At 49.9% G+C, this 24704-nt stretch overlaps 10 protein-coding genes across 10 annotated transcripts; 6 read left to right on the top strand and 4 right to left on the bottom strand.

The window, feature by feature from the left end:
* Nucleotides 1-8: 8 nt before the first annotated feature.
* Nucleotides 9-383, bottom strand: N7529_005816 (uncharacterized protein; the record flags this gene model as incomplete). Its single annotated transcript, XM_057241343.1, has 2 exons — nucleotides 9-218; nucleotides 279-383. The coding sequence occupies 2 exons, from the start codon at nucleotides 381-383 to the stop codon at nucleotides 9-11; spliced, it is 315 nt and encodes a 104-aa protein (XP_057096702.1).
* A 1110-nt stretch (nucleotides 384-1493) lies between these two features.
* Nucleotides 1494-2249, top strand: N7529_005817 (uncharacterized protein; the record flags this gene model as incomplete). Its single annotated transcript, XM_057241344.1, has 1 exon — nucleotides 1494-2249. The coding sequence occupies one exon, from the start codon at nucleotides 1494-1496 to the stop codon at nucleotides 2247-2249; it is 756 nt and encodes a 251-aa protein (XP_057096703.1).
* Nucleotides 2250-2867: 618 nt separating this feature from the next.
* N7529_005818 (flavin-dependent quinone reductase) lies at nucleotides 2868-3533 on the top strand (the record flags this gene model as incomplete). Its single annotated transcript, XM_057241345.1, has 1 exon — nucleotides 2868-3533. One exon carries the CDS (start codon nucleotides 2868-2870, stop codon nucleotides 3531-3533), a length of 666 nt encoding a protein of 221 aa, XP_057096704.1.
* Nucleotides 3534-3717: 184 nt separating this feature from the next.
* Nucleotides 3718-8086, bottom strand: N7529_005819 (ATP-binding cassette transporter YOR1; the record flags this gene model as incomplete). The annotated part of the gene is made up of 2 exons (XM_057241346.1): nucleotides 3718-5076; nucleotides 5138-8086. 2 exons carry the CDS (start codon nucleotides 8084-8086, stop codon nucleotides 3718-3720), a joined length of 4308 nt encoding a protein of 1435 aa, XP_057096705.1.
* A 928-nt stretch (nucleotides 8087-9014) lies between these two features.
* On the bottom strand, nucleotides 9015-10494 carry car2 (ornithine-oxo-acid transaminase; the record flags this gene model as incomplete). The annotated part of the gene is made up of 3 exons (XM_057241347.1): nucleotides 9015-9200; nucleotides 9256-9957; nucleotides 10027-10494. The coding sequence occupies 3 exons, from the start codon at nucleotides 10492-10494 to the stop codon at nucleotides 9015-9017; spliced, it is 1356 nt and encodes a 451-aa protein (XP_057096706.1).
* Nucleotides 10495-11226: 732 nt separating this feature from the next.
* On the top strand, nucleotides 11227-13652 carry gpi10 (putative glycosylphosphatidylinositol-alpha 1,2 mannosyltransferase; the record flags this gene model as incomplete). Its single annotated transcript, XM_057241348.1, has 4 exons — nucleotides 11227-11430; nucleotides 11490-11720; nucleotides 11797-12194; nucleotides 12248-13652. The coding sequence occupies 4 exons, from the start codon at nucleotides 11227-11229 to the stop codon at nucleotides 13650-13652; spliced, it is 2238 nt and encodes a 745-aa protein (XP_057096707.1).
* A 589-nt stretch (nucleotides 13653-14241) lies between these two features.
* Nucleotides 14242-16800, bottom strand: N7529_005822 (uncharacterized protein; the record flags this gene model as incomplete). Its single annotated transcript, XM_057241349.1, has 4 exons — nucleotides 14242-16386; nucleotides 16443-16553; nucleotides 16614-16630; nucleotides 16686-16800. The coding sequence occupies 4 exons, from the start codon at nucleotides 16798-16800 to the stop codon at nucleotides 14242-14244; spliced, it is 2388 nt and encodes a 795-aa protein (XP_057096708.1).
* A 2072-nt stretch (nucleotides 16801-18872) lies between these two features.
* On the top strand, nucleotides 18873-20037 carry N7529_005823 (peroxidase; the record flags this gene model as incomplete). The annotated part of the gene is made up of 2 exons (XM_057241350.1): nucleotides 18873-19226; nucleotides 19294-20037. 2 exons carry the CDS (start codon nucleotides 18873-18875, stop codon nucleotides 20035-20037), a joined length of 1098 nt encoding a protein of 365 aa, XP_057096709.1.
* Nucleotides 20038-20663: 626 nt separating this feature from the next.
* Nucleotides 20664-21233, top strand: N7529_005824 (uncharacterized protein; the record flags this gene model as incomplete). Its single annotated transcript, XM_057241351.1, has 1 exon — nucleotides 20664-21233. One exon carries the CDS (start codon nucleotides 20664-20666, stop codon nucleotides 21231-21233), a length of 570 nt encoding a protein of 189 aa, XP_057096710.1.
* An 888-nt stretch (nucleotides 21234-22121) lies between these two features.
* N7529_005825 (thioredoxin-like protein 1) lies at nucleotides 22122-23311 on the top strand (the record flags this gene model as incomplete). The annotated part of the gene is made up of 3 exons (XM_057241352.1): nucleotides 22122-22197; nucleotides 22297-22444; nucleotides 22540-23311. 3 exons carry the CDS (start codon nucleotides 22122-22124, stop codon nucleotides 23309-23311), a joined length of 996 nt encoding a protein of 331 aa, XP_057096711.1.
* Between the last annotated feature and the right edge of the window lie 1393 nt (nucleotides 23312-24704).

The following is a 24704-nucleotide window of genomic DNA, read 5'->3' on the forward strand; positions in this document are numbered from 1 at the left end:
ACTCACGGTCAAAAATCAACGAACAAAGTTCGTAACGCTTTCATAGAAGTTTGCCAGAGAAGCAACTCAAAGCTGACGTTACCCTCTGCGTGAAGCAACTTGGCACACGCGCGGGAATGTTTGTAGAGATCTTGCCACTTGTCAGGGTGATGATTCATATGCCCCACCTCCAGATTATGATCTGAAAGATAGGCCGCATACGAAGCGACCTCTCCAGGCTGGGAAAAGAATCATCAGCGAAAAGTCCCAGAACCATAGGCGAACCCCTGACGACATACCTGAGGCTTGTTCGTCTCCAAAATGGTGTGATTTGCTGAGTGCTGCTCTTGGAACTTGCCGAATGCTCCAATTATGTTGCGTGCCTTCATGGTAAGGGCAGCCATACCGCACGGAAACAAATTTGGAACTTTCCAGTATTCCGCGAGCCAGGCGTTCCTTGCTGAGTACTGCTTTGATGTTACCCTCGGGAACCGAAACGCTTACTGAGTACTTCAGGTTGGGACAGGGAAAGGGGTTGAATGTGTGGCCAACAGAGCGTAGTTTCAGTTGTGTCTGCATATTGTCCGAGTGGCTGGTTCGGCTCTTGCCTCTAGCCATTCGGTGAGGTTGATGTCTCATTCTGGGATTTCGTCGTCATAATCGTCACCTCGGTGGGCTTCTGATTGTTCAAATGCCTTTCGATTTCAGGCGTTGTCTTTCCCGATTCCTTCGTTCGTCTGGTATTGCCTGATGAACTCTTCATATACATGGGCTTGTTTGCTCCAGAGCATGAAGGCTACTGGGGACGAAATAGATGCCTGATATAAACAACAAATTAAGAGCAGAAATTGTCGTGGTGGGTTTGCTAACACAAGACGGTGGTCGTTGTAGTTAATATACATATATAGGTCATGACCGAAGGGCAGTACCTAGGTAGGCGGCGAGGCCAAAGATCTGCTGCCCTCAGATGCAGGGTCATAATCTAGTAGGGGAAATTCTGTGATGTCTGAGGAACAAGCTCTCTACCTATAGCTAGATTGGCATGACAAACATAGACAGCAAGTAAATGCAAATACAAGTAAAATCTGCTTTCCATCAATATTGTATAAAGCAGATTATTTCTGCGTTTCATGTTCCTTATACAGTGATAGAAGATGACCCGGAAACAGTGAATTTGTGGGTGGTGGGGGTGAAGGTTTCTTTGTTTTGTGCCAATCGCTCTATGCCAAATGCCACAACTCTTATTCACCTCTTCATTTGAACAAGTTCTCTATAAAATCCTAGCAATCTAATTGTGGATTTGAACCCAATCTTCTATTGATACCTTGATCTAGTCTCTACAGGGTACTTCCGTTCATCCACTCTTTGTCCCAATCCTCATGTAAATAAGACAAATCCTCGAAACCCCATCATGTGCAGCCCGGAGCTTTACTTACTCTTACAAGAGGTAGATATTCCTCTTCTCCTCCCCTTCATAAGAAATCCATATATCATCACTCGTTAATTCTGCTATAATGGACAAAATCTTCTCCTGCGACTACCAGCCGGTCTCAGAAGTGGACGCTGATAGAGACAGTGATGCCACCATCACCAACCGACCAACCCGTCGGGCTCAAGAATTTCTGGAAAAAAATCTGGCCACAATCACAATCACAGGACTTCTCATTGTCCTAATACTTCTAGTAACTGCTGTGATCATAGCAATCACCGTCGAACCCTTCCGCCGAGTTCTGATCATGAAAGCGACCCCCACTTCCACTGGACACACCGGAACCTCCGTCTACCCCGTGGAGCTCAACAGCCAGCGACAATGTCTACCAACAACACCACGCATAACCTATTCATGCGGGAACTCGACGACCGAAGCCGAGGCCCGCGGTTGCGCGTATGACCCTCTTGCCGGCTGCTGGCTTCACAAGGAATGCCCGCGAGACTTCACGCACGAGTTCGCAACTTTCAACCACGGCAAACCATTTGTCTACTACTACGACGAAGGAATGACGCGGCAAATGAAGGACTATGATGAGGTCGGCCGCAACCCGGATCGCTATTGGACGTCTATCCGCGAGCATCTGGTTCATTGCTTGTATCTCCTGCGAAGGGGCCATGAGGTCCATATGCGTGGTGATCGGCTCGATACCATGCTTGGAGATCTTGAGCATGTTGATCATTGCACTAACATGTTGGCTGATTGGCTACGGAGAGATGATCCTGTGTTGGATCATGTGGGCACTTCAGGGCAAACCCATTGCTTTATGTCTTGCACTTGATATTCTTTGCTTTCCAAATTGAGTTGGGACAGGAATATCAGAATCAGTTCAACGAAAAAATGCAGTGGATGAAGGGTATCAAATCGTGTGTTTCCTCTGAGCTTCTCATTGTTGTATCAGTTTACAGAATGGCCAACTTCGGTTCTTTTTGGAGTTATCTGGATGTCAGTCACTTGTAACTTGGTTTCACCCTTTGCTCTTAATATTTCTCTCCTCTCTATTTTCAAGAGCTTTCCTTCATGACCGTCAACTGAAATTGGATCGCCCCGTCTCTCGTCCATTTCCAGGTGGGTGTGTATGTGTGTGTGTGGGTGTGTGAACTGGTACGTACTACACCAACGACTAAACGGACAACATGCTAGGACGTAGTAGGAAAAGCAAGTTCGTCCAGCCAGCTCTCTTAACTCATTTGAATGACCATTAGGCTGTAAAGCTACGAATGTAGGACTAGCGTACGAAGAAGATTGCTCGGCGATTGCGATCTGCAAACGAGTCCGAGGCGTTATCTCCGAGATTATATCCGACAACCGTGAACAACCCAAGAGCAAAAATTCCACTCTTGAGAGGCAATTCACTTTAAACAACACTACACCTCTATCATTCCACAAATTACTCACCATGCCCCCCAAACGCGTGGCAATCGTAACCAGCAGCACCCGCCGCCCGCGCCTCAACCCTACAGTCACGCAGTACGTCTATGACGTCCTAACCAACGACCCGACAATCCCAACAAACCACAGCACAACAGAGACAGACACAGACCCGCGACACATCACCTTCGAAATCCTCGACCTAGCAAAACAATCCCTTCCGCTCTACGACGAATCCGTGATTCCCGCCAGCCTCCCAGCAAGCGACCCGACTCCGCACTACAGCAAAGCGCACACGCGGGCCTGGTCAGCGGTCGTGCGGCAATACGACGCATTCATCTTCGTCACGCCGCAGTATAACTGGAGTATACCGGCAAGTCTGAAGAATGCGCTTGATTACCTCTTCTTTGAGTGGAAGGGGAAGCCTGCGGGTATTGTTTCATATGGGTCGCGGGGTGGCGGGAAGGCGGCGGATCATTTGCGGGGTGTTTTGACGGGGTTGAGGATGAGGGTTGTTGGGACGGCGCCGGGGTTGGCGGTTAAGTTTACGGGATTGCCGGTTGGGAGTTTGTCGGAGGAGGAGGAGAAGGTTGAGTTGGATCAGAGGGATGTTGATGGGTGGACAGAGGCTGGGGTGGAAGGGATGATGCGGAATTTGGGGATGGAGTTGGTTTGTGAGTTGGATAAAGAGTGAGTGGAAATGTGTACTTTTTCGGTTCTATAATGGTTTGTTCGTTTTGAACTGGGAGTTTTCAATAGATCGGGAAAGGGGAAAAACAAAGCCGTGGAATCATGAAATTGTTGTATGTATTATCAATTACTTTTATTATATATGCAGTGAGGAAATTAAATACTTGAGACGAAAGCCGATCAAGTCCTCAATCCGAACCGAGAATGTCCTCGCGCGTTATTCCACTGCGATCGCACATCGCACGAAAGATGCCGTCCGGCTTATCCCACAGCGCGACAGGCGTATCCATCTCAGCGATCTGACCCTGATCCATGACGCAGATGCGATCGTAGCCAATAATCGTACGCAAGCGATGCGCGATACACAACAAAGTCTTTCCCTCAAAGCCCTGGGCCATGGTGCGCTGGATCTTCTGGTCCGTCTCGAAGTCAACAGAAGAGGTTGCTTCGTCACAGACGATGATGCGTGCCTTGCGAACCAGCGCGCGCGCAAGCGCCATCAGTTGCCGTTGGCCGAGGGAGAAATTAAGTCCCTCTTCGTCAACAGGCGACTCGAGGGTAAGCTTGGTTGCCGTGCGTGATTTGCCATCACCTATCGCTGGGGTGGTGGTTCCGCTGGGAGGCTCGCTAGAAGGGTCCTCGTCTTCGACCTCTGTCTCTTGGCCTATTAGGTATGCGCTGCGGAGTGCAGACCATAGTTCCAAGTCGTTATGTTCGTTGAATGGGTCCAGGTTTGATCGGATGGTGCCCTTGAATAGGGCTGGGTCTTGGGGAATGATGGCAAGGCGGGATCGAAGGTCGTGGAGACCGACGGTAGAAATGTCGATGCCATCGATTTTGATGCTACCTCCCGATAGCTCCGTGAGGCGGAAAAGTGCAGACATGATACTAGACTTTCCAGCACCCGTGCGACCAACAATACCGATCCGCTCCCCTCCTTGGACGTCCATGGAGAGGCCCTTCAGGACCAGCGGCAAGCCGGCACGATACCGCATCTCCGTATCTTTGAATTCGATGCAACCCTTCTCGGGCCAGCTTGCTGCGACCTCTGTTTGGTGCAAAGGCGCCTCTTCCTCTAGCTCGGTGCCATAGTAATGAACTCGTTCAGTGGCGTTCATGTTGTTCTCAACCTCGGCCAGCTGACGGACTGTGAACTGCAACATCTGTGCGATAGCCAGGATGTAAGACAAGACCAGCCCAGAGATACTGGGGGAGACATTGAAGCGAGATGTGACCACCAAAACACCAGTCACGAAAACCAATGCAACAGCCACACCGTCGAGGCGAACGCTGAGCCAACGTTGGTTGGAGAAAGTCAGAAAATATGCCCCGTTCATCACATCAATGGAGTCGCGAATGCTGCGTCGGAATTCACTTTCCACGCCATATGCTCGAATGCATGCAACACCGGTAATGGCTTCGCCGAACTTGGCATAAACCGTTGATCGCAGTAGGGCCTCGTGGCGCTTCATCTCACGGGCGGATGCTCTGTAGTAGTTTGAAGCTAGCAGGAACAGAATAAACAGGGGGACAAGCGCGATGACAAACTAGACAGGTTAGCACGACGCCCTTTACATACAGTCACGATTTAACGGACGAGTGACTCACATAGTAGAAGAACACGATAATTAAGATCATGATGGAAATAATCATAGTCATCGTTAGAGCGTAAATTCGCATGGCGTCCGAAAGCTCATTATCCATGACCTGGATATCCCTCGAGAAGCGATTGGTGATTCGTCCGAGTGGGGTTGTATCAAAGAAGCTCATGGGTGCACGAAGCACACGAGTCATGGCGCGTTGAAGCATAGTCTTGCTGGCGTTCGTACCACAAGTCGTCATGTAGGTTGAGAAGAGGAACATCAGGAGAACGAATGACGCACCCAGTCCTGCATAGATTCCAATGTACTGGCCCATTGAAAGCGCCGGGTACTTGTTAGAAGTCCAGTAGGAAAGCCACAGACTGGTCCAAATGTTGGCAACATTTGCAAGACCGAGTAAGATGAACACCGAAAGGGCGTTGAAATAGCTCCCGGATGCTCGGATATAGGCCTTCCATACACTCCACCCGACAGAGGAGGTGGCCTTTTCTTCTTGCTGCATCAACGCAGTGACTGGTTTTGCGGCAACGGCCTTCTTGGGGCTTGCAATCTCATCCGCCTTTTCTTCGGCCACTTCGTCGACAGCCTCGGTCTCTTCCTCTTGCATATCGTCCTGTCGAGAAGTGGACATCAATCTCTTGAAGACCTCATTGTCACGCATGAGATTATCAAACGTGTCAACAGCATTGATCCGCCCTTCGTCCATGACAATGATCCGGTCGCATCGACTGAGCACGTGTAGCTGATGTGTGGCCAAAATTCGGCAGCGGTCCTTGAGTAGGCCACAGATAGCCTTATCCATGATGTGGCGGCCGACGTGTGCATCGACGGCTGACAGCGGATCATCCATTAGAACAAGTTCTGCATTGAAGTAGATTGCGCGGGCAATGTTCAGGCGTTGCTTCTGTCCGCCAGAGACGGTAATACCTCGCTCTCCGATTTCAGTTTGGTCGCCATTCGGGAGGATTTCAAGATCCGGCTTCAGGGCGCATGCATCAATCACTTTTTCATACCATGACTCGTTATATTCTTTTCCAAATAGAATGTTGTTTTTCACAGATGTGTTCTGGATCCAGGCATATTGCGGGCAGAATGCACGTGTGGTGCTCAGTCGGACAGTTCCACCAGTCACACGCATGTCACCTGCCAAGGCTGAAAGCAAGGAGCTCTTGCCACAGCCTACTGTTCCGATCACGGCGAGAAGCTCATTTCGACCAACTTCGAATGTCATATTGTTGAGTTTGAATGGCTCAATGGCAGTTTCTTTAGCTGTGTCGCCCTGTCCGGAGGCTGACTTTTCTTTTTGCTCGCGTGCGGCTGCCTTCTTCTCGGCCTTGGTTGCATCTTTCTCGTCTGTCGGAAGACGCTCCCAAATGAAGGAGGCGTTTTCCATCTCAATAGCATTTTTCATGCCCTCGTCTCGCTCAATATCTTCCTTTTGTTCTTCTGCAAGAAGGAAATCCTGGATCCGATTGAAAGCCGTCCAAGCATCGGTGACTTGGCCGATAACTAGGGGAAGGAGATTCAACGGCATGCGCAGAGAGTTGAAGAGAGCCAGTGACGAGAAGATTGGTGCGGGATCCAAGTTGTGGTTTGTGAGCGAGTAGGTAATGAAAGCGAGCATCGAAGCAAACGTCGGGATAGACATTGAAATGCACAGAATGGCATTTCGAATTGCCAGCAAAGTCTGAATGGAACGAATTTCCCGGCCGCGAATTTCTTTCAGGCGGCCCAAAAAACTGCTCTCCCAGCCGAAGAACTTGACAAATCGTACAGCTTGCAGAATTTCTTGGGTTAAGGAAACCCGTTGGTCGGTGATCTTGTTGATGTTGCGTCGTCTCACAATCAGAGATCTCACGGCGAAAGTCAAGAATGGAACGCCGAATACAAGCAGCGCGTAACCAGATAAGCAACTGTAGCCAAGGTTGACTAAGAGAAGAACTAATGTCACAATGATAGAAATAGGTGCTGTCCAGATCATATGGAACATTCCCATGGCCAGGTTGACTCGATCCACGTCAATGCTCATGAGAGCGGTAATGCGGCCATTGTTCCATCCCCGACCATCACCAGCAACTCCATCCGGTGCAGTAAGCCCGGCACCAGGCTTTGCCTTCTTCTTGTCCTTCTCTTGAGATTTCTTCTTATTTTTCTCCTCGGGGTTGAGAAGAGCATCTTTGGTGGCTTCTAGCGCCTTGACTTCTTCGGATGTCGCTTGACCGCCGGCCTTCGCACGGCCAGACAGCTTCATAGCCTTATTAAAAATGTGAGAAATGAGAACCGCGCGAATCTGACCACCGACCATCTGGCCCCGAAACAAGAACTGATTCGTGCACAAGCTCTGCAGCGCCTGCATACAGGTAATTCCAACGACAAACCCCATACCACGGCCGATATGAGGAGCCGCATGGCCAGCATGTTGCGCGGCATAAGCCTCCGTCGCAAAAGCGATCAAATACCTCGTCAAATATGGCGCAAAGACCATCAAAAGCGAACTGAACAGCTGGCAAATACCGCCGAGCAGAAATTCAAATCGGAATGTGTCGTACAAGGCCCAGACCAGCGGACGATTGGCCCCACTCTGGTTGCGCTTTTCCAACGCAGCGTCTAGTCGGCCAGACAATACCTCAACGGTTCGGTCCGGATTCACAGTCCAGATATCTTGCAGCTCGAGTGGTCGCAGATACCCAACCTTCATCAATGGCGACATCCATTGGAACGTGATGATGCTGAAGAATGAAGCACCGTATTCATGTGACACAGATCGCTCCGTCGGGACTGGTGGTGTCTTCTGCAATCGCAAAGGATTGAGTCTTCGATACCATTTTTTCTTTTTCACGTCCACTTTGGGGGCCTTGGCTTCGTCGTTGGATGTTGATCTCGAGCTTGAGGCGTGCGCCTGGAGCTTCTCATTATCCGCTACCACTACTTGTTGTAGTGGCTCGGGGGCGGACATTATGAGGCTCTGGCACTCGGAGAATGGCCGTCAAGATACAAATATACAAGAAGGGAGAGAAAGAGAAGGGAAAAGCGGGTATGGATTTGATGTAAATGTGGGGCCGATAAAGAGGTATGTGGAATGCTGCACGCGGACAGGCGTTTTCGCAGAGTGATGAGTTACGAATTAACACATATAAAGAGATCTGCAAATATGCAAATATGCAGATATGCAGATAATGTGCGGGTATAGAAGGACAAATTTTAGAGAAATGTAACCCAAATCTGATGCGGAGGAGCCTTATAAAAGGGACTAGTTAGTACCGGGTAATATCCGAGGCTAAGCTTCAAACATCTAAGAAAATTAACGAAGCAATCAGAATCGGAGATAATGGCGGTCGAGCCATAGAAGCAAGCCTCGCATTCGTTTAGCATACGATGTTGGACCTGGAACATGTCTGTATATAGCTTAGCATCGGGGAACGGAGTCCCGGCTTTCCTGATGCCGTTGGCCGAAGTAAAAAATTCACTGGATTAATAATCCATTTCGGTTTCAGGGCTCTATATGAGTTGGGGAGGATAATTCCGTTGGAAATAGATACGGGGGTAGCCGAGGACTACTGCAGGGCCAAATCACAATTTGTATAATCTATTCTTTGCTATGGCATACATTTTGAGCCGAAAAAAAAAGCATACAATCGTAAGTCGTGGGGAAACAAGCCGATTCAGAACAGGTTTTTTTTTTTAAAAAAAAACCCCCCTTCCTGTGTAGGGCTGTCCGGTCATCTCTGCTTGCATCCAATAGGAATATGAAGGTGCCAGCTCTACAGCAGCAGATGCATGGCCTACGGCAGATCGTGGATCCGCCATGCGGCTTTGGGGGTTGCGGTCGCGGTTGCGGTTGCGATTTACCTCTGTGTGAAGCTTGCTCTTCCGCCTGAACGTATCTAATTCTCAAGACCGATCTTGGCCTTCTTCTCCGGGGGAGGAATGACGTGGTCCTCGTCTGAGCCATTGAGTTTGGGAAGCTCGTTCACAGCCGACTTGATAATGTCGAGAGCCTTCTGGATTTCCTCCTCGGTGATCACCAGAGGGGGAGCAAGGCGGATGATGTTCTGGTGGGTGGGCTTGGCCTGAGATATGAAGTCAGTCGACTGCAAAGCAAACTCAGTAAGATCAAATACGTACCAGCAAACCCTTCTCCTTCATCAACATGCACAGATCCCAAGCAGAGTGACCATTTGCCTGGGACTCATCGATGACAATAGCATTGAGCAGACCCTTGCCGCGCACTGACTGAATGAGCGGGCTCTGAATAGCTGCAAGGCCATCCCGGAACAAGTGACCGAGCGTCTCTGCGCGCTCAACCATATTCTCCTCGCGCACAACCTCAAGGGCGCGAATAGCAACTGCACACCCGAGAGGGTTACCACCGTAGGTCGAACCGTGGGTACCAGCCTCGACAGTGAGCATGACGTCTCTGCTGCCCAGCACACACGAAACCGGGTACATACCGCCCGAGATAGCCTTGCCGAGCAAGACAAGGTCGGGCTTGATTCCGCTCCACTCGTGGCACAGCAGCTTACCCGTGCGGGCAATGCCGGTTTGGATCTCATCGCAGATTAGAAGCACGTTGTGCTTATCGCAAAGGGCGCGAGCCTCCAGCAGGTAATCCGGGTCTGGTACAACAATACCTGCCTCACCCTGGATGGGCTCGACGAGGAAAGCGGCCAGGTTGGGGCCGGCAGCCTCGAATGCCTCGCGCAGAGCAGCCTTATCATTGTAGGCAATGGGCTTTGTGGTTCCTGGAATTGTGCATCCGATACCGGGCAGATAAGGACCGTAGTGTTCGCGAGACTCGGGGTCGGAAGATAAGGAAATAGCGGCGAACTAATGCAAGGGGGCTAGAGTCAGCCACCAACGTACATCTCACATGTGTTACCCATCACAGGCACTCACCGTACGACCGTGGAAGTTGTTCTCAGCACTCAACACAAGGGCCTGGTTTTCCGGAATGCCCTTGACCTTGTATCCCCATTTACGGGCAATTTTGATACCGGTCTCGACGGCCTCGGCACCGGTGTTCATGGGCAAGACCATGTCAAATCCAAAGTATTCCGTGACAAACTTAGCAAAGCGGGGGAATACATCATTGTAGAATGCGCGGGAGCTCAGAGTGACGCGAGAAGCTTGATCCACGAGGGCAGCGACCAATTTGGGGTGGCAGTGACCTTGGTTTACAGCGGAGTAGGCAGAGAGGAAGTCGAGGTATTCACGACCTTCGGGGTCCCAAACTGTGGTACCTTGAGCCCGGGCAAAGACAATGGGAAGGGGGTGGTAATTGTGAGCAGCATATTGCTTCTCAGACTCAATAGCCTCAGCAGAAGTGGCCGCATGGTAGTGGGAGAAAGAGCCGTTGGTTGCCATGATTGCGCTAATATGGGAGAAGCGGATCGTACAAAGGAGAAATTGATTAAAGGAAAAAGAACAAGAACACAAAGAAAAGAGAAATTGAATGACTATAAGTAAGGAGAGGATCGGAATTCCATTGTGGCGTATATACAGCCGCTATGCCGTTAAGTGTTAGACCCAGTTACCTCTTGACCGTTAAGTACAGGTCGTGCCGACTCTGTTCCCTATGCGCAGGATTACCCTAAAAGCCCCATTTCCTTTGTTTTTCCTTCTTTCTGATTCGTTTTCTACTTTTTTTCTTTGTATTTATGGTCCGGGATTATGCCGGTCCGGTTGATATTAACTATTAGTCTAGTTTCAATCAGGTAAGTCGAAGAGAGAATTAAGGCCGGGGTAGACCTGCGCGTCATAGTTCGGTTACCAAAGGAGTATATTAGCCAGTTGATGGGAAAGAGGTGTGCTACATACAGTAAGGCAATTATAATCTATTATCTATATCCTCATTGATAAAAGAGAATTGAAATTTAAATCTCACTACGACGGAGTATACAGAAAACAAAGAAGTGTATGAATTAAAAAAAGGAATGATATTGATGTAATTACTACCTAGAACGTACAAGTAGTTCGGCGGAGTTCGTTCAACCTCCGCAATCACCAAAATCTCCCTCACACGCGCATGCCCACGTTCACAGACTTTGTGCGCAATGCACGATTGAATGAGTACTCAACCTCTTTTCCGTCTTGATCATGTCTATACCATATTCGCCGCGTCGGCCTATGCATCAACCCCCTCGCGCACCCACCCAAAACATCCTCCTCCTACTCATCGCCTACCGTCTCGTCAATGCTTTTGCCGTCCGGACCTTTTTCCAGCCAGACGAATACTTTCAGTCATTAGAACCCGCTTGGAAAATTGCATTCGGCGAGGACCAAGGGGCCTGGATAACCTGGGTGAGTGAATGCGATCGCATCCAAAATGTGTGGGAGCCTAACCTTTCATCCGCTTCTAGGAATGGCGAAACCAACTACGATCTTCACTACACCCTCTACTCTTTGCTGCCCTTTACAAAGCTTCGCACTACCTCGCAGCGTTTCTTCACGTTTCTCCTGCAACGCGTGCGGAGCTCCTGATTGCCGCCCCGAAGACAGCGCAGGCCGTTATCTCGGCTATCGGTGATTTCTACACTTGGAGGTTTGCGGTTCGCGTCTATGGAGATGATTCTCGTGGAGCTTGGGCAACGGTATGTGGTTATGGGTCGCGTGTCTGAGGGTTCTTTTACGAACCCCCCAACCGAACATATGTTGATTGTTTAATAGCTGGCTGCCACAGTCCTCAATCCCTGGCAATGGTTTTGCTCAACCAGGACACTGTCAAATTGCCTCGAAACTACACTCACCATCGTCGCATTGGATCTTTGGCCATGGCAATGGTCGGCGAGCTCTACGGTCGGCAATGGCCGCGATAAAATCACCGGCCAAAAGAAGGGCACAGACCGAAGTCGAAGTCTGATCCATCGGTACGACTGGTTATCCAGCATGATGATCGCAGCCGCTGACGCGCCTTGCAGCCTCCACAAATGCTTACCGCTAGCGGCGCTCGCATGTATCCTGCGACCAACCAACATTCTGATTTGGGCAACTCTGGCCAGCATCGCTTGGCTGCGGACCTCTTGGGCCCAACGCAGAGTTCTTATTGCTGAAGTTATAATTTGCGGGTATGTCTTTTGAGCAACTTGAACAAGGACCAGCTGACCTTTTCATTTGGCAGATCGGCGATCCTAGCAGTATCCTCCATTGCGGATCGTCTCTTCTATGGATTTTGGACCTTTCCCCCGCTCAGGTTCCTATACTTCAACATCGCACAGTCACTGGCTGTCTTCTATGGAAGCAATAATTGGCACTACTATGCCACTGAGGGATATCCACTTCTACTCACCACGCTGTTGCCTTTTGCCGTTATTGGTCTGTATCAAACGTTGAAAACTCGCAATTCCTCCGTGGGAGACCACGTGCAGTCGGCGATCCGAGTCCAATTGGCGACTGTCTGTGTTGTGATGCCGCTTGCTCTCTCCTTGATCTCACACAAGGAGGTACGCTTTATATACCCATTGCTGCCCTTGCTGCACATCCTGGCCGCCCCGCCTTTGGTACAATTTTTCTACCCAGCTATCTCCTCCCCGACTTACCCACGCCATCAACCCCGACGGCTGATTTTAATCTTTCTGGTGCTTGCCAATGTGGTTGTTGCTTTATACACTACGCTCTACCATGCAAGAGGTCCATTAAGCGTACTCTCCTATCTCCGCCAACAACATGAGCTCCATGGCGTGCAATCAACAAAGGAAATCCCAGAATCAGTTACACAAGTGGGGATCTCCGCTGGCTTTTTAATGCCATGCCACAGCACCCCCTGGCGCTCACATCTAGTATATCCAACAATAAACGCATGGGCCCTTTCCTGCGAACCACCAATCAATATGAAAGCAACCCAAAAGGCCGAATACCGAGACGAAGCAGATCAATTTTATGACGATCCAGCCAAGTTCCTACGCGAGAACATGGCCGGCGGCCTCCGATATACCCCCCGAAAACCCAGCTACACCTTGAAAGAAGAGAACCCCGACCCAGAGCTACACGAATGGCCCGACTACCTCATCTTCTTCGCACAGCTTGAGCCAACTCTCCGAACCCTACTGCGCGCCTCCTCATACGACGAATGCTGGCGCACGCACAACACCGACTGGCATGATGACTGGCGGCGACGCGGCGACATCGTCGTCTGGTGTCTCGACACGCAAGAGCAAGACGACTGGCGCGAGGAGCACCACCGCCGCATCCAGCAAAGTCGAGACATGCAATTCGACCGCATTGTAGCATCGTTCGCGAAGCAAGCGAGCAACCAGCAAAAGCGCGGCTGGAAGGCTCTTCTTCCGTCGACTGCTTCGTCCCCGTCGACTTCGACCTTCGATTCGTGGCGCCGTGCGATACAGGCGCGCTTTTCGCCAAAGCCGGCGAGATTCTCGTTTGCTTGGCCTTGGAGGCAAAAGTCGCGCTGGGAAACCTTTTTGGCTAGAATTGGACTCGCGCAGCAGTCTTCCTGGTGGACGCGCTGGGTTCCGGATTGGTTGACGCCTAAGAAGAGGAGACCGACCGAGCGGGAACTTTTCTCTTAAAATCACCGCTCTTGCTTGGCTTTTGATGGATGGCCTTTGGGATGTCTAGTAATACCGTGTAATATCTGATTGTGCTGCGAAGATTACGCTTCTCCATTATGCTTGGATACCTTCTGCTTCCCTTGGCTTTTCTTTTTTTTTTCTTCTCTCTGGATATATAGATCTATATACTTCTCTTACTATCCCACTATAATCCGTGCTAATCAATAGGTAATTCATTAAATTTGAGGTCGGAGTGACCAGAACCAAGACATGTAACCTATGTACCCTTCTGACTCGCTAACCCGGAACCAAAGAAATCTTTTTGTGTACAGAGTAGACACCAAAACAGACAGTAAAATAAAATGAAACAGAATAAAAAAACTAATCAAGTGAGAGGCAGGCAGACAATGGGAATCAGATGCGCCGGACATGCACGCGCGTAACACGTCTTCGTCAATCTTCTATATCCAAGTTCATTATCAGTATCAGTATCGGTATAAAAAAAAAATTAAAAAGAATGTCAATGTGCACATTTTTCGACCCTGATTATGACTCTAGGCCGAATTCCAAAAGAGGAATACGAGACGATGCAAAATTTCGTTCAAGCTTAACCATACCGAGCACTCAGACTGGCGAAAGCATCAGGGCTGTGTCGACCGTTCTGCAGCCCACTCACGTCCACACTCGGCTGGCTCATGTGTGTTCCTCTAAAGGCCGAGGTTGCAGGAGGCGGGCCGGAGAAGGGAGACTTGTTTGTGCTTGCGAATGGAGGAGCCATGCCCGGGAAGGGGGATGCATTTTGTCCCGCGAATGGGGAGGTGTTCGCTCCCGGGCCAACGCTGGCTGTTCCGTTTTGGCCATTGATGCCGCCAATTCCTAGCCCTGGAGATTGCTGTTGCTGCTGGTATGGGTTGATGCCGGCTTGGGCGGCAAGTCCGGAGCCAGCCCCTGTCGAAGGGGCGGCGGGTGCTCCTGCGGAGGCGGTACCAAAGAATGGATTGTTGGTTGTGGCGGGCTGGGCATTAGCAGCCGGGTTTGGGGGCTGAAAGTATTGATGAGTTTGGTTTTGTTGCTGGGTATTTGTGCCCTGCTGGTTTTGAGTCATGGAGGCGTATGGGTTTGTTGGTTGGGGGAATGAATTCATCCCCGTGGTAGGTTGTACTTGGGATTGCTGGTATTGCTGATGTTGCTGATGTTGCTGGGTCTGCTGAGGGACAGGTGGGATATTAGACTGTGCGGGGCCCATATTGTACAATGAAAGAATGCTGTTTTTGTCCATTTGCCCTGTGGGTTGGGGCATGAGATGTTGCGGTTGCTGGGGTTGCAAGTTCGACTGCAATTGACCAGGGAAGCCACTAGTGCTTTGTGGGATGTTTACCGTCGGCCCCTGCTGGAAGGGGTTGTAAGACCCGAGAGCAGAATTCGGCGCCTGCTGTTGCGTCTGTTGTTGCTGCTGCTGCTGTCCTTGGAAAGGAGCAGATCCAAATGGCGAGGCACCAAACGGTGAGGTAGAAGGCATTGGCATGGTATTCGCATGTTGAGGGGTGTTTGCTGCACCAAGTGTCGGCGCCGAGGGACCCATTTGCTGTGCGTGCGGCTGCATGGTTTGGCTCTGCGATGCAGCGTTGAAGAAAGGGTTCGTCTGCGGCGCACTGGGATTGGGGTAAGACTGACTGGCCAAGCCGCCCTGCGGCTGTGGCTGCTGCTGCTGCTGCTGCTGCGGTACTGGCTGGTCGAATGGATTATAGCTGTTGTCCATTGGCTGGGGAGATGCAACATAGAGCGACTGAGAGAAGGTTGATGCCATTTGGGGCGTAAGAGGCTGCTGGTATGCATACTGCTGCACAGAACTTGCCTGGTTCGGATATCCACCAGTAGAGTGCGGGAATAACGGCTGGGAAACCTGCAGGTTTTGGAAAGAGGATTCTAATGGTTGCGCAGATGCTTGCATCTGGTTTGGACGATCGAATGGGTTGTATGAAGCGGTCTGGGTTTGCTGGGGTACGGGGTTTGAGACTGCCCGGTCAAATGGATTGTTCGAAGGCATATCAGGGAATGAGCTGTCAGATGTCTTCGGGAGTTGTTTGGAGGTCTCGGGTTTCGGCGTCACCGCGCGTGCGGATGCACCAGCTGGAGTCCTCGACCTCGAAACGGGGGTGCTCCCTTCACCCAATCGGATTAGGGTTTCAACAGCTCGGTCCAAGTCTTCATGCAGTCCCTTGAGTACCATTTCGTTCCGTCGGTCATTTGTGAATCCCATCTCCTGCAATGCCGCCATTTTAGCTTCAAAAGATGCCGTTGTCACATCGGCAACAGGTGCGCCGAGACCCGTAGTCTTCCTCGTTGGCAGTGGTGGTGACCAAGCTCCATTGTCCGAAGTAGGCGACGTAACCTTTGGCTTGCTACTGCCGAATCGGCGAAGGTTCGAAGTGGAGGATGACGACCGAAGACCGAACTTAAAGAATTTGCCAGTCTTGGGCGGAAGTGGAGGAGGGGATCCCTCTGGGGATATGTTGTAGTCCTTTGGTATCCTTGACTCCACGGGCGACATGGCTCTGAGGTTGGAGTAACTCGAATCCTCTCGGCTGGGGGGCTTAGGTTTCCCGTTTTCCAATGAACGGTGTTGATACTTCTGTCTGATAAATCTCTCCATGCACGCATCGGCCTCGTCGACGTCGGTAGGGATGGCCGGCTTGGTGCCTTTCGGGTTATAGATCTTGTTCATGAGGAGGTTGCCATGCGATTTCATGTTCTAGTAAACCCATGTGTCAGCTCGCGTGCCATGTTGAATTGAGTTGTCGCACTCACATCAACCTGCTCTGAGGTCCAGGTGTCCATACTCAATGACTTGACCTTGGAAATATGTGTGCCCAACTTTCGGTGCAAAGCGGCGCAACGCATGCAAAGGAAGATACCCATCTGTAGAAGACGGTGTCAGTTTTTTTGTTATTTCGAGAAGTACATTGAGCAGCGTCATACGTTCCAGCTTGCCCATCCTATCAAACCATTATTAGTCTGTGATCTTTCATGCAGAGATACTGGGGAACGAACCTGGGGTCAAGGCATCGCAATCGGCACATCGGTCATTGCCAGGAACGGTCCGGATCAGTTCCGCAAGGGTCTTTTCATTCCGCGCCTGCTGGCGCTTGCTGATACCTGACGGCATAATGCAAATATAAAATATACAATTACAAGAACAAGAACAAAAAAAAAAAAGGAGTGGCAGCAAAACAAACCAAAAATGAGAGAATAGGGGAAGAAATCAGGTTCCGGGCGGAGAAATTCAGTTGTCTCTGATGTTCATTCCGCGAGGGGCAACAGATGGACACAATGTGGACTTTTCAGGTTCCTGAGCTTACATCCATACATATACATATATAGCTTCATTGGAATTGCAGATTGGTGTACGGAATAATGATTAAGGATTCAAGTGAATATTCCAGACTGAGGAATTGGCAATATCATTGTGCTCTCGTGGTTCTCGATATAACTTCAAAATGTCCTAGAGTTCGGCAGTGGGGTCGTCTAAACCATTTATAAGACCGAGACACGAATGGGCTCTTCTGGCTATTCCGCTCAGTGCATGTACAATATAATAAACACTACTTGGGTTGGAGATGTCTCCGAACAGCAAGTGACTCGCATCTACCACTGCGCCTCCAAGCCGAAGCCCATTGGAACCGTTGAGGAGCAATTACACTGTTCAGGAATTTCTTCTAGTACGCCAATATGACCAACCATCCTATGATAATGAGGAATTGGCGGTTGATTATGCGTTCGAGGTATTAAGTGTAAAGAAAAAAAGGAAATAAAATTGCGCAAAAAAATTCGACACATAAAGGGATCCATGTGGTCATGTGACTGCGCTAGCTGCTCACGTGCCATTCGGATTCACATAAAATCTTTTCTTTTCACTTTGCAAATCTTTTCTCCTTCAATCATATCAAGAGTATGAAAAGAGTTCTGAACTCAAGTCTTGATCTCAAATCATTTAATGTTGATGATTGTTCCAGTACTTGAATTAATTACTCTTACACTCAAAACCACATAACCCGCGTGGTGCCTGATTATTGGCACTGGACGTCTCATGGGTGTTTTTATAACGTTCGTTCGTGGAATATCAAAACCAAACAGTTTTTAGCAGAGCTGCGTCTACTCCACCCTGGTGTTCACATCTATTGAACTGCAGGACTTTTTTACGACGGACATCCCAAATAATATACTTCATACATTGTTTCTCTTGAAATTTATCTTTAGTAATAGCATCATAAGTTGTTCTTTATCCACATGTGATTGGCCTTACTGTAGTATTTCATCTCCTGAGCAATACCTAATGAGTGATTGATATTTTCGGTCCACATCCCGAATAATCATTATAGAATAGCGAGGGCGTTTTGCTATCAGATAATTGATGTCCTCATGCCGAAAAACTTACAACCTGTTGATGCTGTCCATATCTGACTGCCACTACACAAATCGATTTCAATTGATTGGTTATAAATGTACGATGTACTCTGCGGTTATACTAGCGACAGCTGTATACATGTAGGTTCTGTAGCGATGTTATAGTACCACAGTTGAAGGGAACCAAATGTATTCTGTAAACCCATGGTTAGATCCTATCTTGTTCGATCATATACATCTAGCCTTGGAGCTCTATCTACATACAAGGTACGTACATATCTAGATTCCTATTGCTTATCAAGACCTTGACTCGAGACCTCGGGAGCCAGACTGTTCGGAGAAGTAAGCAGGTCGGAGGGATCCGTAGTGGGTCTTCAGCGGCCAAACAGCGTTTTGCTGTTAATAATGCCATAGGGGTTATGATTCGAATATGTTCCAAATCGTCCAAAATTTAAGAAACAATTGCCAATGGGGTATGTAGATATCGTCAATTTGATCAGGAATATCGAGAAATCCAGAAAAAACCCGGAAAAAACCAAAGATAAACAGTAGGAAGAAGAAACCTGGGGATGCAGTAGAATGCGGAGATGTGTCGAAGCGCCGAGGCAAATGGTATATGTGGCCCCCTTGATTGGCTGTGATTCCATCAGCTTCTGTAATAGTACCGAAGTATTAGACCTGATAGCCCTGAAGCATGCGTTGTGTGGTACAAATGCCTCCCGACTTCTTCCCTTCTCCTCTTCTGTGCTTGTACTCACCTTGACCATCCTTTCTTTCTTTTGTGAAACCCCAGTAGACTTATTAGACTTTCTCTTCCATACCTCTTGTCTCACAATGGCTTCCGCTGCCAGAACTGCTTCCCGGGCCTTCTTGCGCTCAACCCCGGCCACCTCCTCCTTCCGTCCTGCCGTGCGCAGCACCCGATTTGCCATCCCTCAGCACATCCGCGCCTCTGCTCGCCGTGGATATTCCTCTGAGGCTGGCTCTGAGAAACCTAGCTCGTCCTCCTTCAGTATCTGGGCTTTCGGTCTCGGTGCCCTCGGTGCTGGTGGTGTGTACTACTACCTGAACGGTGCCTCCCCCAAGGGCCCCTTCGTTCCCACCCAGGCCGATTACCAGAAGGTGTACGACGCTATCGCCAAGCGTCTGGCCGACGAGACCGATTATGATGACGGCAGCTATGGCCCCGTAAGTTTGCAACTCCTGTTTGTGGGGTTCCACGGTTCAAATCGCTAATACACGCTGTGTTCAATAGGTCCTCGTTCGTCTCGCATGGCACGCCAGCGGTACCTACGACAAGGAAACCAACACCGGAGGCAGCAACGGTGCTACTATGAGATTCGCCCCTGAGTCGGACCACGGCGCCAACGCCGGCCTCAAGATTGCCCGTGACTTCCTCGAGCCCATCAAGGCCCAGTTCCCCTGGATCTCGCACTCCGATTTGTGGACTCTGGGTGGTGCTTGTGCCATTCAAGAACTTGGTGGCCCCACCATTCCCTGGAGACCCGGCCGTCAGGATAAGGAGGTTGCTGCATGCACTCCCGACGGCCGTCTGCCCGACGCCGCCCAGGGCCACCGTCACATCCGCGACATCTTCGGCCGCATGGGCTTCGATGACCGCGAGATGGTTGCACTGATTGGCGCTCACGCGCTGGGCCGCTGCCACACCGACCGCTCCGGTTTCGACGGCCCCTGGAACTTCAGCCCAACTGTGTTCAGCAACGAGTTCTTCCGTCTCCTGATTGAGGAGAAGTGGACCCAGAAGAAGTGGAACGGCCCTGTTCAGTTCACTGACAAGAGTACCTCCACTCTGATGATGTTGCCCACTGATATGGCTCTCATCAAGGATAAGGGCTTCAAGCAGCACGTCGAGCGCTATGGAAAGGACAGCGAAGTCTTCTTCAAGGAGTTCTCTGATGTCTTTGTTAAGCTCCTTGAGCTCGGTGTGCCTTTCCAGGTCAAGCCCGAGGACCGATTTGTCTTCAAGACCTCCGAGTAAAAACAACTCGCTCTAGAGTCGCTTCCGATTTCTGTCCCAGCTTTTCTTTCCCTGTCTTGATATCCGAGTCATCACTCACTGAGATTTTATATATATTTCGATAAAATGTTAGAATTCCTTTCACTCTGTGCATTGTTGTGTCTGTGGCATACAGTTTTCCACCGGATGCTAGTCTTATTCACCTCCCTATGTTAGTGAGGGATGGCAGAGCTACCCGCGGGTTGTTTGTAGAGCAGGTAATGTCTCGTAAATCACATCTTGTTTGAAATTACATTCTTCAACATAGAGAGGCATATAATTGAACAAAGAAGGAATCTCCAAATATTGGAGTTGAGAAGTATGGGATCCGGGACTCCCTGACCCAAAGTGGCGTGCCAGGGCAGACCCGCCATTTTTGAACGTCAAAAAACTCGCACCAAGACAACAAAGCTCACCAACCCCGCTTTCCAACGCTACTACCCCAGATTCTCAATATCCTTGTAAACCAAGCGGTTGGACCTCCCCGCTAGAGCCTGGGGCGTCATTGAAACCTGGTGCGCGCACCTCCGACTGGCCACAGGACTCGAGGAACGGGAGCGCAAGCAAGATACGTCCACACGCAAAGAGCAGGAACATCCGTCGCCAGCATGACAAGGACAACTGCAACGATGGACTTTTATGAAATTCTTGCGCTGCCTTTCACGGGGTCTTCATCTACGGCACCCTCGAAACAGCAGATCAAGCTTGCATACCACAAGGCATTGCTGAGACACCACCCTGATAAAGCCGCTACTGTTGCAACGGAGACGGAAAACGGATCGGCTTCTTCGTCCAAAACCCCAGCCAGTACCGATCCGCGCGTTCCTTATACCATCGACCAAATCACTACCGCCTACAAGACCATCGCAGACCCCGTCCTCCGCGCCGAATATGATCGCGCTCTCCGGTTGGATAGGCTTAAGGTTGCAGAGCGGGAGAAGACCGGGGACGTTTTTCATACTGGGCTGGAGATTGTGGATTTAGAGGATCTTGCGTGTGACGAGGGCGACGACGGCGACCTCTGGTACCGTGGTTGCCGGTGTGGTGATGAGCGCGGGTTTTCGGTTACCGAGGAGGATCTGGAGAGAGAGGCAGAACATGGCGAAATTGTTATTGGGTGCCGCGGGTGCAGTCTCTGGCTGAAGATTCTGTTCGCTGTTGAAGGGGACGAGGGGTGAAAAGATATTGTATCAATCCCGGTACTCGATTTTTCGCTCTTCCCTGCAGAGCTTCGGGCAGTGGTAGTGCCTGTGCCTTGTCGTTATACGATATCGACCATGCCATGCTAAAGTTGGTACATATCTCGTCGAGATATTGAGTCGGCTGGATTTCAGTGAAGACAATAGATTGCAATCTTGGACGGTCGCGCTTCTCGTGGCATTCTGAATTGATAATCGGTCTCGCATCCCGACTTGTTTGCCGCTGTCGGATTCTTCTGGCTCACACATGTCAAATACATTGAGCCCTGGGCACCACCGCGCCAGGGCTGGTGCCATGGATACATGAAGCCATCGGCCATGTTTCTCTCGCTCTCTTCTGCGATCAAAATAACTATGCTCGCCTCGTGGATTTTGATTTGGAGATCCTGCGGCTTCCACCACGTGCTGGCTTGGGCCACGTCCAATAACAGAGCAACTGCTATACCATGTTTGTAATTGTCAATAGTTAGTTCTAGACTATATAGATAAAGGTCCTTGTGTCAATATCTTGATTTCTCTAGGTAAAATGTGATCAAGAAAAGTGACAATCTATGAATTGGTGTCCGCATAGCTATGCACTAGGGACAATATATATCGAAGCATACATCCAAAAAAACAACCAACGTGATCCTTTCCAAAAAAAAGGCACAAATTCAATTACATTTTAATTTCCACGGAAAAAAGTAAAAATTTTAAACCTCATTCCAACACGCCTATCACAGAACATGTCATGGTTGATGCGCTGTTGAATACGCCCAGGAGCCCGCGGCAGAGGGGCTGATGACATACTCGGAGAGCAGCAAAACACAACACGACCTTTTCATCCTCTTCCAACCCCGCCCTTCACATTTATCTCCCAACCTCAACATGTCAGTCGTTGAGATTTCCTCAAAGGAGCAATTCTCCTCACTCCTCAGCTCCTCTCGCCTTGTTGTCGCAGATTGTAAGTCTTCTCGCCGGCGCGCGCTACCCCGCCGACCCTGTCTTCAATCCCAAACAAAGCAGCAGAGCTATCGCTGACATGCATATGATAATTGATTAGTCTACGCCGACTGGTGCGGACCATGCAAAGCTATTGCACCTGCTTATGACTCGCTGGCGACTCAACTCTCTCGCCCCAATGCCATTACATTCACCAAGATCAATGTCGATCACCAACAAGAGCTTGCCAAAGCCTACGGCGTCACAGCGTACGTGCAACGTCTCCCAGAGCGGTCCAATACCGCATCCAAATCTACACTCACTTTAAGGGTTTCCCAGCCACTGACAAATTTACAACCTATAGAATGCCGACTTTCATCGTCTTCAAGAATGGCCGCGTGAACCAAACCGTCAAGGGTGCCAACCCCGCACAGCTGAACCAGATCGTCCAAAAGCTTGCCTCAGAGGCAAGCCAGTCCGACGATGCGGCCGGAGCTGTCGAAGGAAGCTCTGGCGGTCTTTGGATCGGCGGCTCGGTGGCCAAGGGCTACAGCGACATCACAGACCAGGTCGACGGGAAGGGAATTGAACTGCTGAACCGGGACACCGAGCGCGCAGAGCCGCGCACTCTATTCGACACCTCAAAGCCGTCCGGCCTAGCGACAAAGGGCAAGGAAAAGGCCAAAGGAAAGGCAGATTGGGTCGAGAGTGATACCGACGAGCAGCTGATGCTGTACATCCCATTCCAAGCGACACTGAAGGTCCACTCCATCCAAATTACCTCTATCCCACCTACCGATGCCGATGCCGACGACGACGAGGCTCCCATGCGACCCAAGAGCTTGCACATCTACAAGAACACATCGCATGTTCTTGGGTTCGACGAGGCGGACGGAATCCCTCCTGTGCAGAAGGTGGAGATCCAGCCCGGGGATTGGGACGCGAAATCCGCAACTGCGACGGTTGGTTTGCGGTTTGTCAACTTCCAGAATGTGACATCGCTGGTTCTGTTCTTCGTGGATGGTGATGGAGACAGTGAGAAGCTGCGTGTGGATCGAATTCGCATCATTGGCGAGGCTGGCGCGAATAGATCCATGGGCAAGCTTGAGAAGATTGGCGACGAGCCTGGCGAGTAAACATAGATCCTGGAAAATAACTCTACAATGGACAGTAGAATAACCATCTTGAACTAAGCAAGGTTGGACGTCTTGGTATCGAGCATTTTTTTATGTTACGCTTGGGCCAATTTTAAAGCACAACCCAAGGTTTTAACGAGAATGAATGACAAGACTAGTAATGAAAATTCTGGTAATTGACATTTTGATTTCTTTGTTTGTACGCTATCAAAATAAGATTTTTAAATTAAAGATGTTTGATCCCAAACCAAAAGGTCTCATCCTTGAAGATCAGAAAGACCTATAAAGTAGAATCAATGTGCAATTCCCTTCGTCTGTGGCGCAACTGACACCTGGTTTACATCACTGAAGGTCAGACAATGACCGTAGATGTCCAGGCAACACGGGTATCGAAGTCGCGCCGCCGCACGAAGAAGAAAAGAAAAAAGACGAAAGGAGCCGGTCGAGATTTCTCTTTTATGATGAGTTCCGGAGCCTTGGTTCTTCCGCTCCGCTCAACAGAATGGATTGGGCGCGTGCAGAAACTTTCACCGCCAAGAATATTACGTAATCATTGAAGAGGGATCTTTTTTCTTTTTTCACCTGCCTTCCTCTTTCTTTTTTTCTTCCATATAACAATTATATGGTCAATGACGAGAATAATGGAACATGATAGGAAGAGACTGACTCCCTATGGGAGCGTGATCTCACTTTAACCATCCCTGAGACCATCTTTGCTATCTGTTTCGAGGGATTCGGTTTTCAGCTTGGCCTGCAACCAGGGCGAGCTTGAATATCAAATTGCTGTGAGCTTGCCACTTCGGGGTTAGCCAGGCCTTGAAGAGATAGATGCGTTGCAGACTCTGCAATGGCTCCTTGTTGGCCGGCTCAAACAGCCGATAGAATATAAAAAAATCCAAGCCCTTCGGAGCCAAATCGCCGGCCGAGCTGCGCCATTAATATAAATTCACATCCACCCACATGAATGCCAGACAATGTGACGCAATCGTATCAAAGCAATTAGGGCTGAATGCCATTCCGATGCCGTGGTGCCGTGGCATGAATATGTATATCCATATCGGCTCGGCATTGCATCCACACCGGCCATCGGCCACCGGATGCACCCGGCCTTTTCTCGCGGATTTGCAAGGTCCTCAACGGTATAGCTTGCAGCTAGCTGTGTGAGCTCCATCCGCAAACCGCGAATGGAGATGCCTTGGCGCTCTGTTCATCCCGGCCGTCTCATACCGTTAGTCAATAGGAGAAGGAGCTTTACTTAGCCGAGCTTGTAGTTGGTTCTTTTCTGTCCATCTCCACTGCAGGTTCGGTGTCTGCAGTTGACGGTGGGATGATCGTGGACGACTGCGTGGATGACTGCGTGGGAGGCTTGTTTCTGTGGACACCCAACGTGGGC

Source organism: Penicillium soppii, assembly GCF_028829465.1.
Source record: "Penicillium soppii strain IBT 18220 chromosome Unknown utg000005l, whole genome shotgun sequence".
NCBI classification, from domain to species: Eukaryota; Fungi; Ascomycota; class Eurotiomycetes; order Eurotiales; family Aspergillaceae; genus Penicillium; species Penicillium soppii.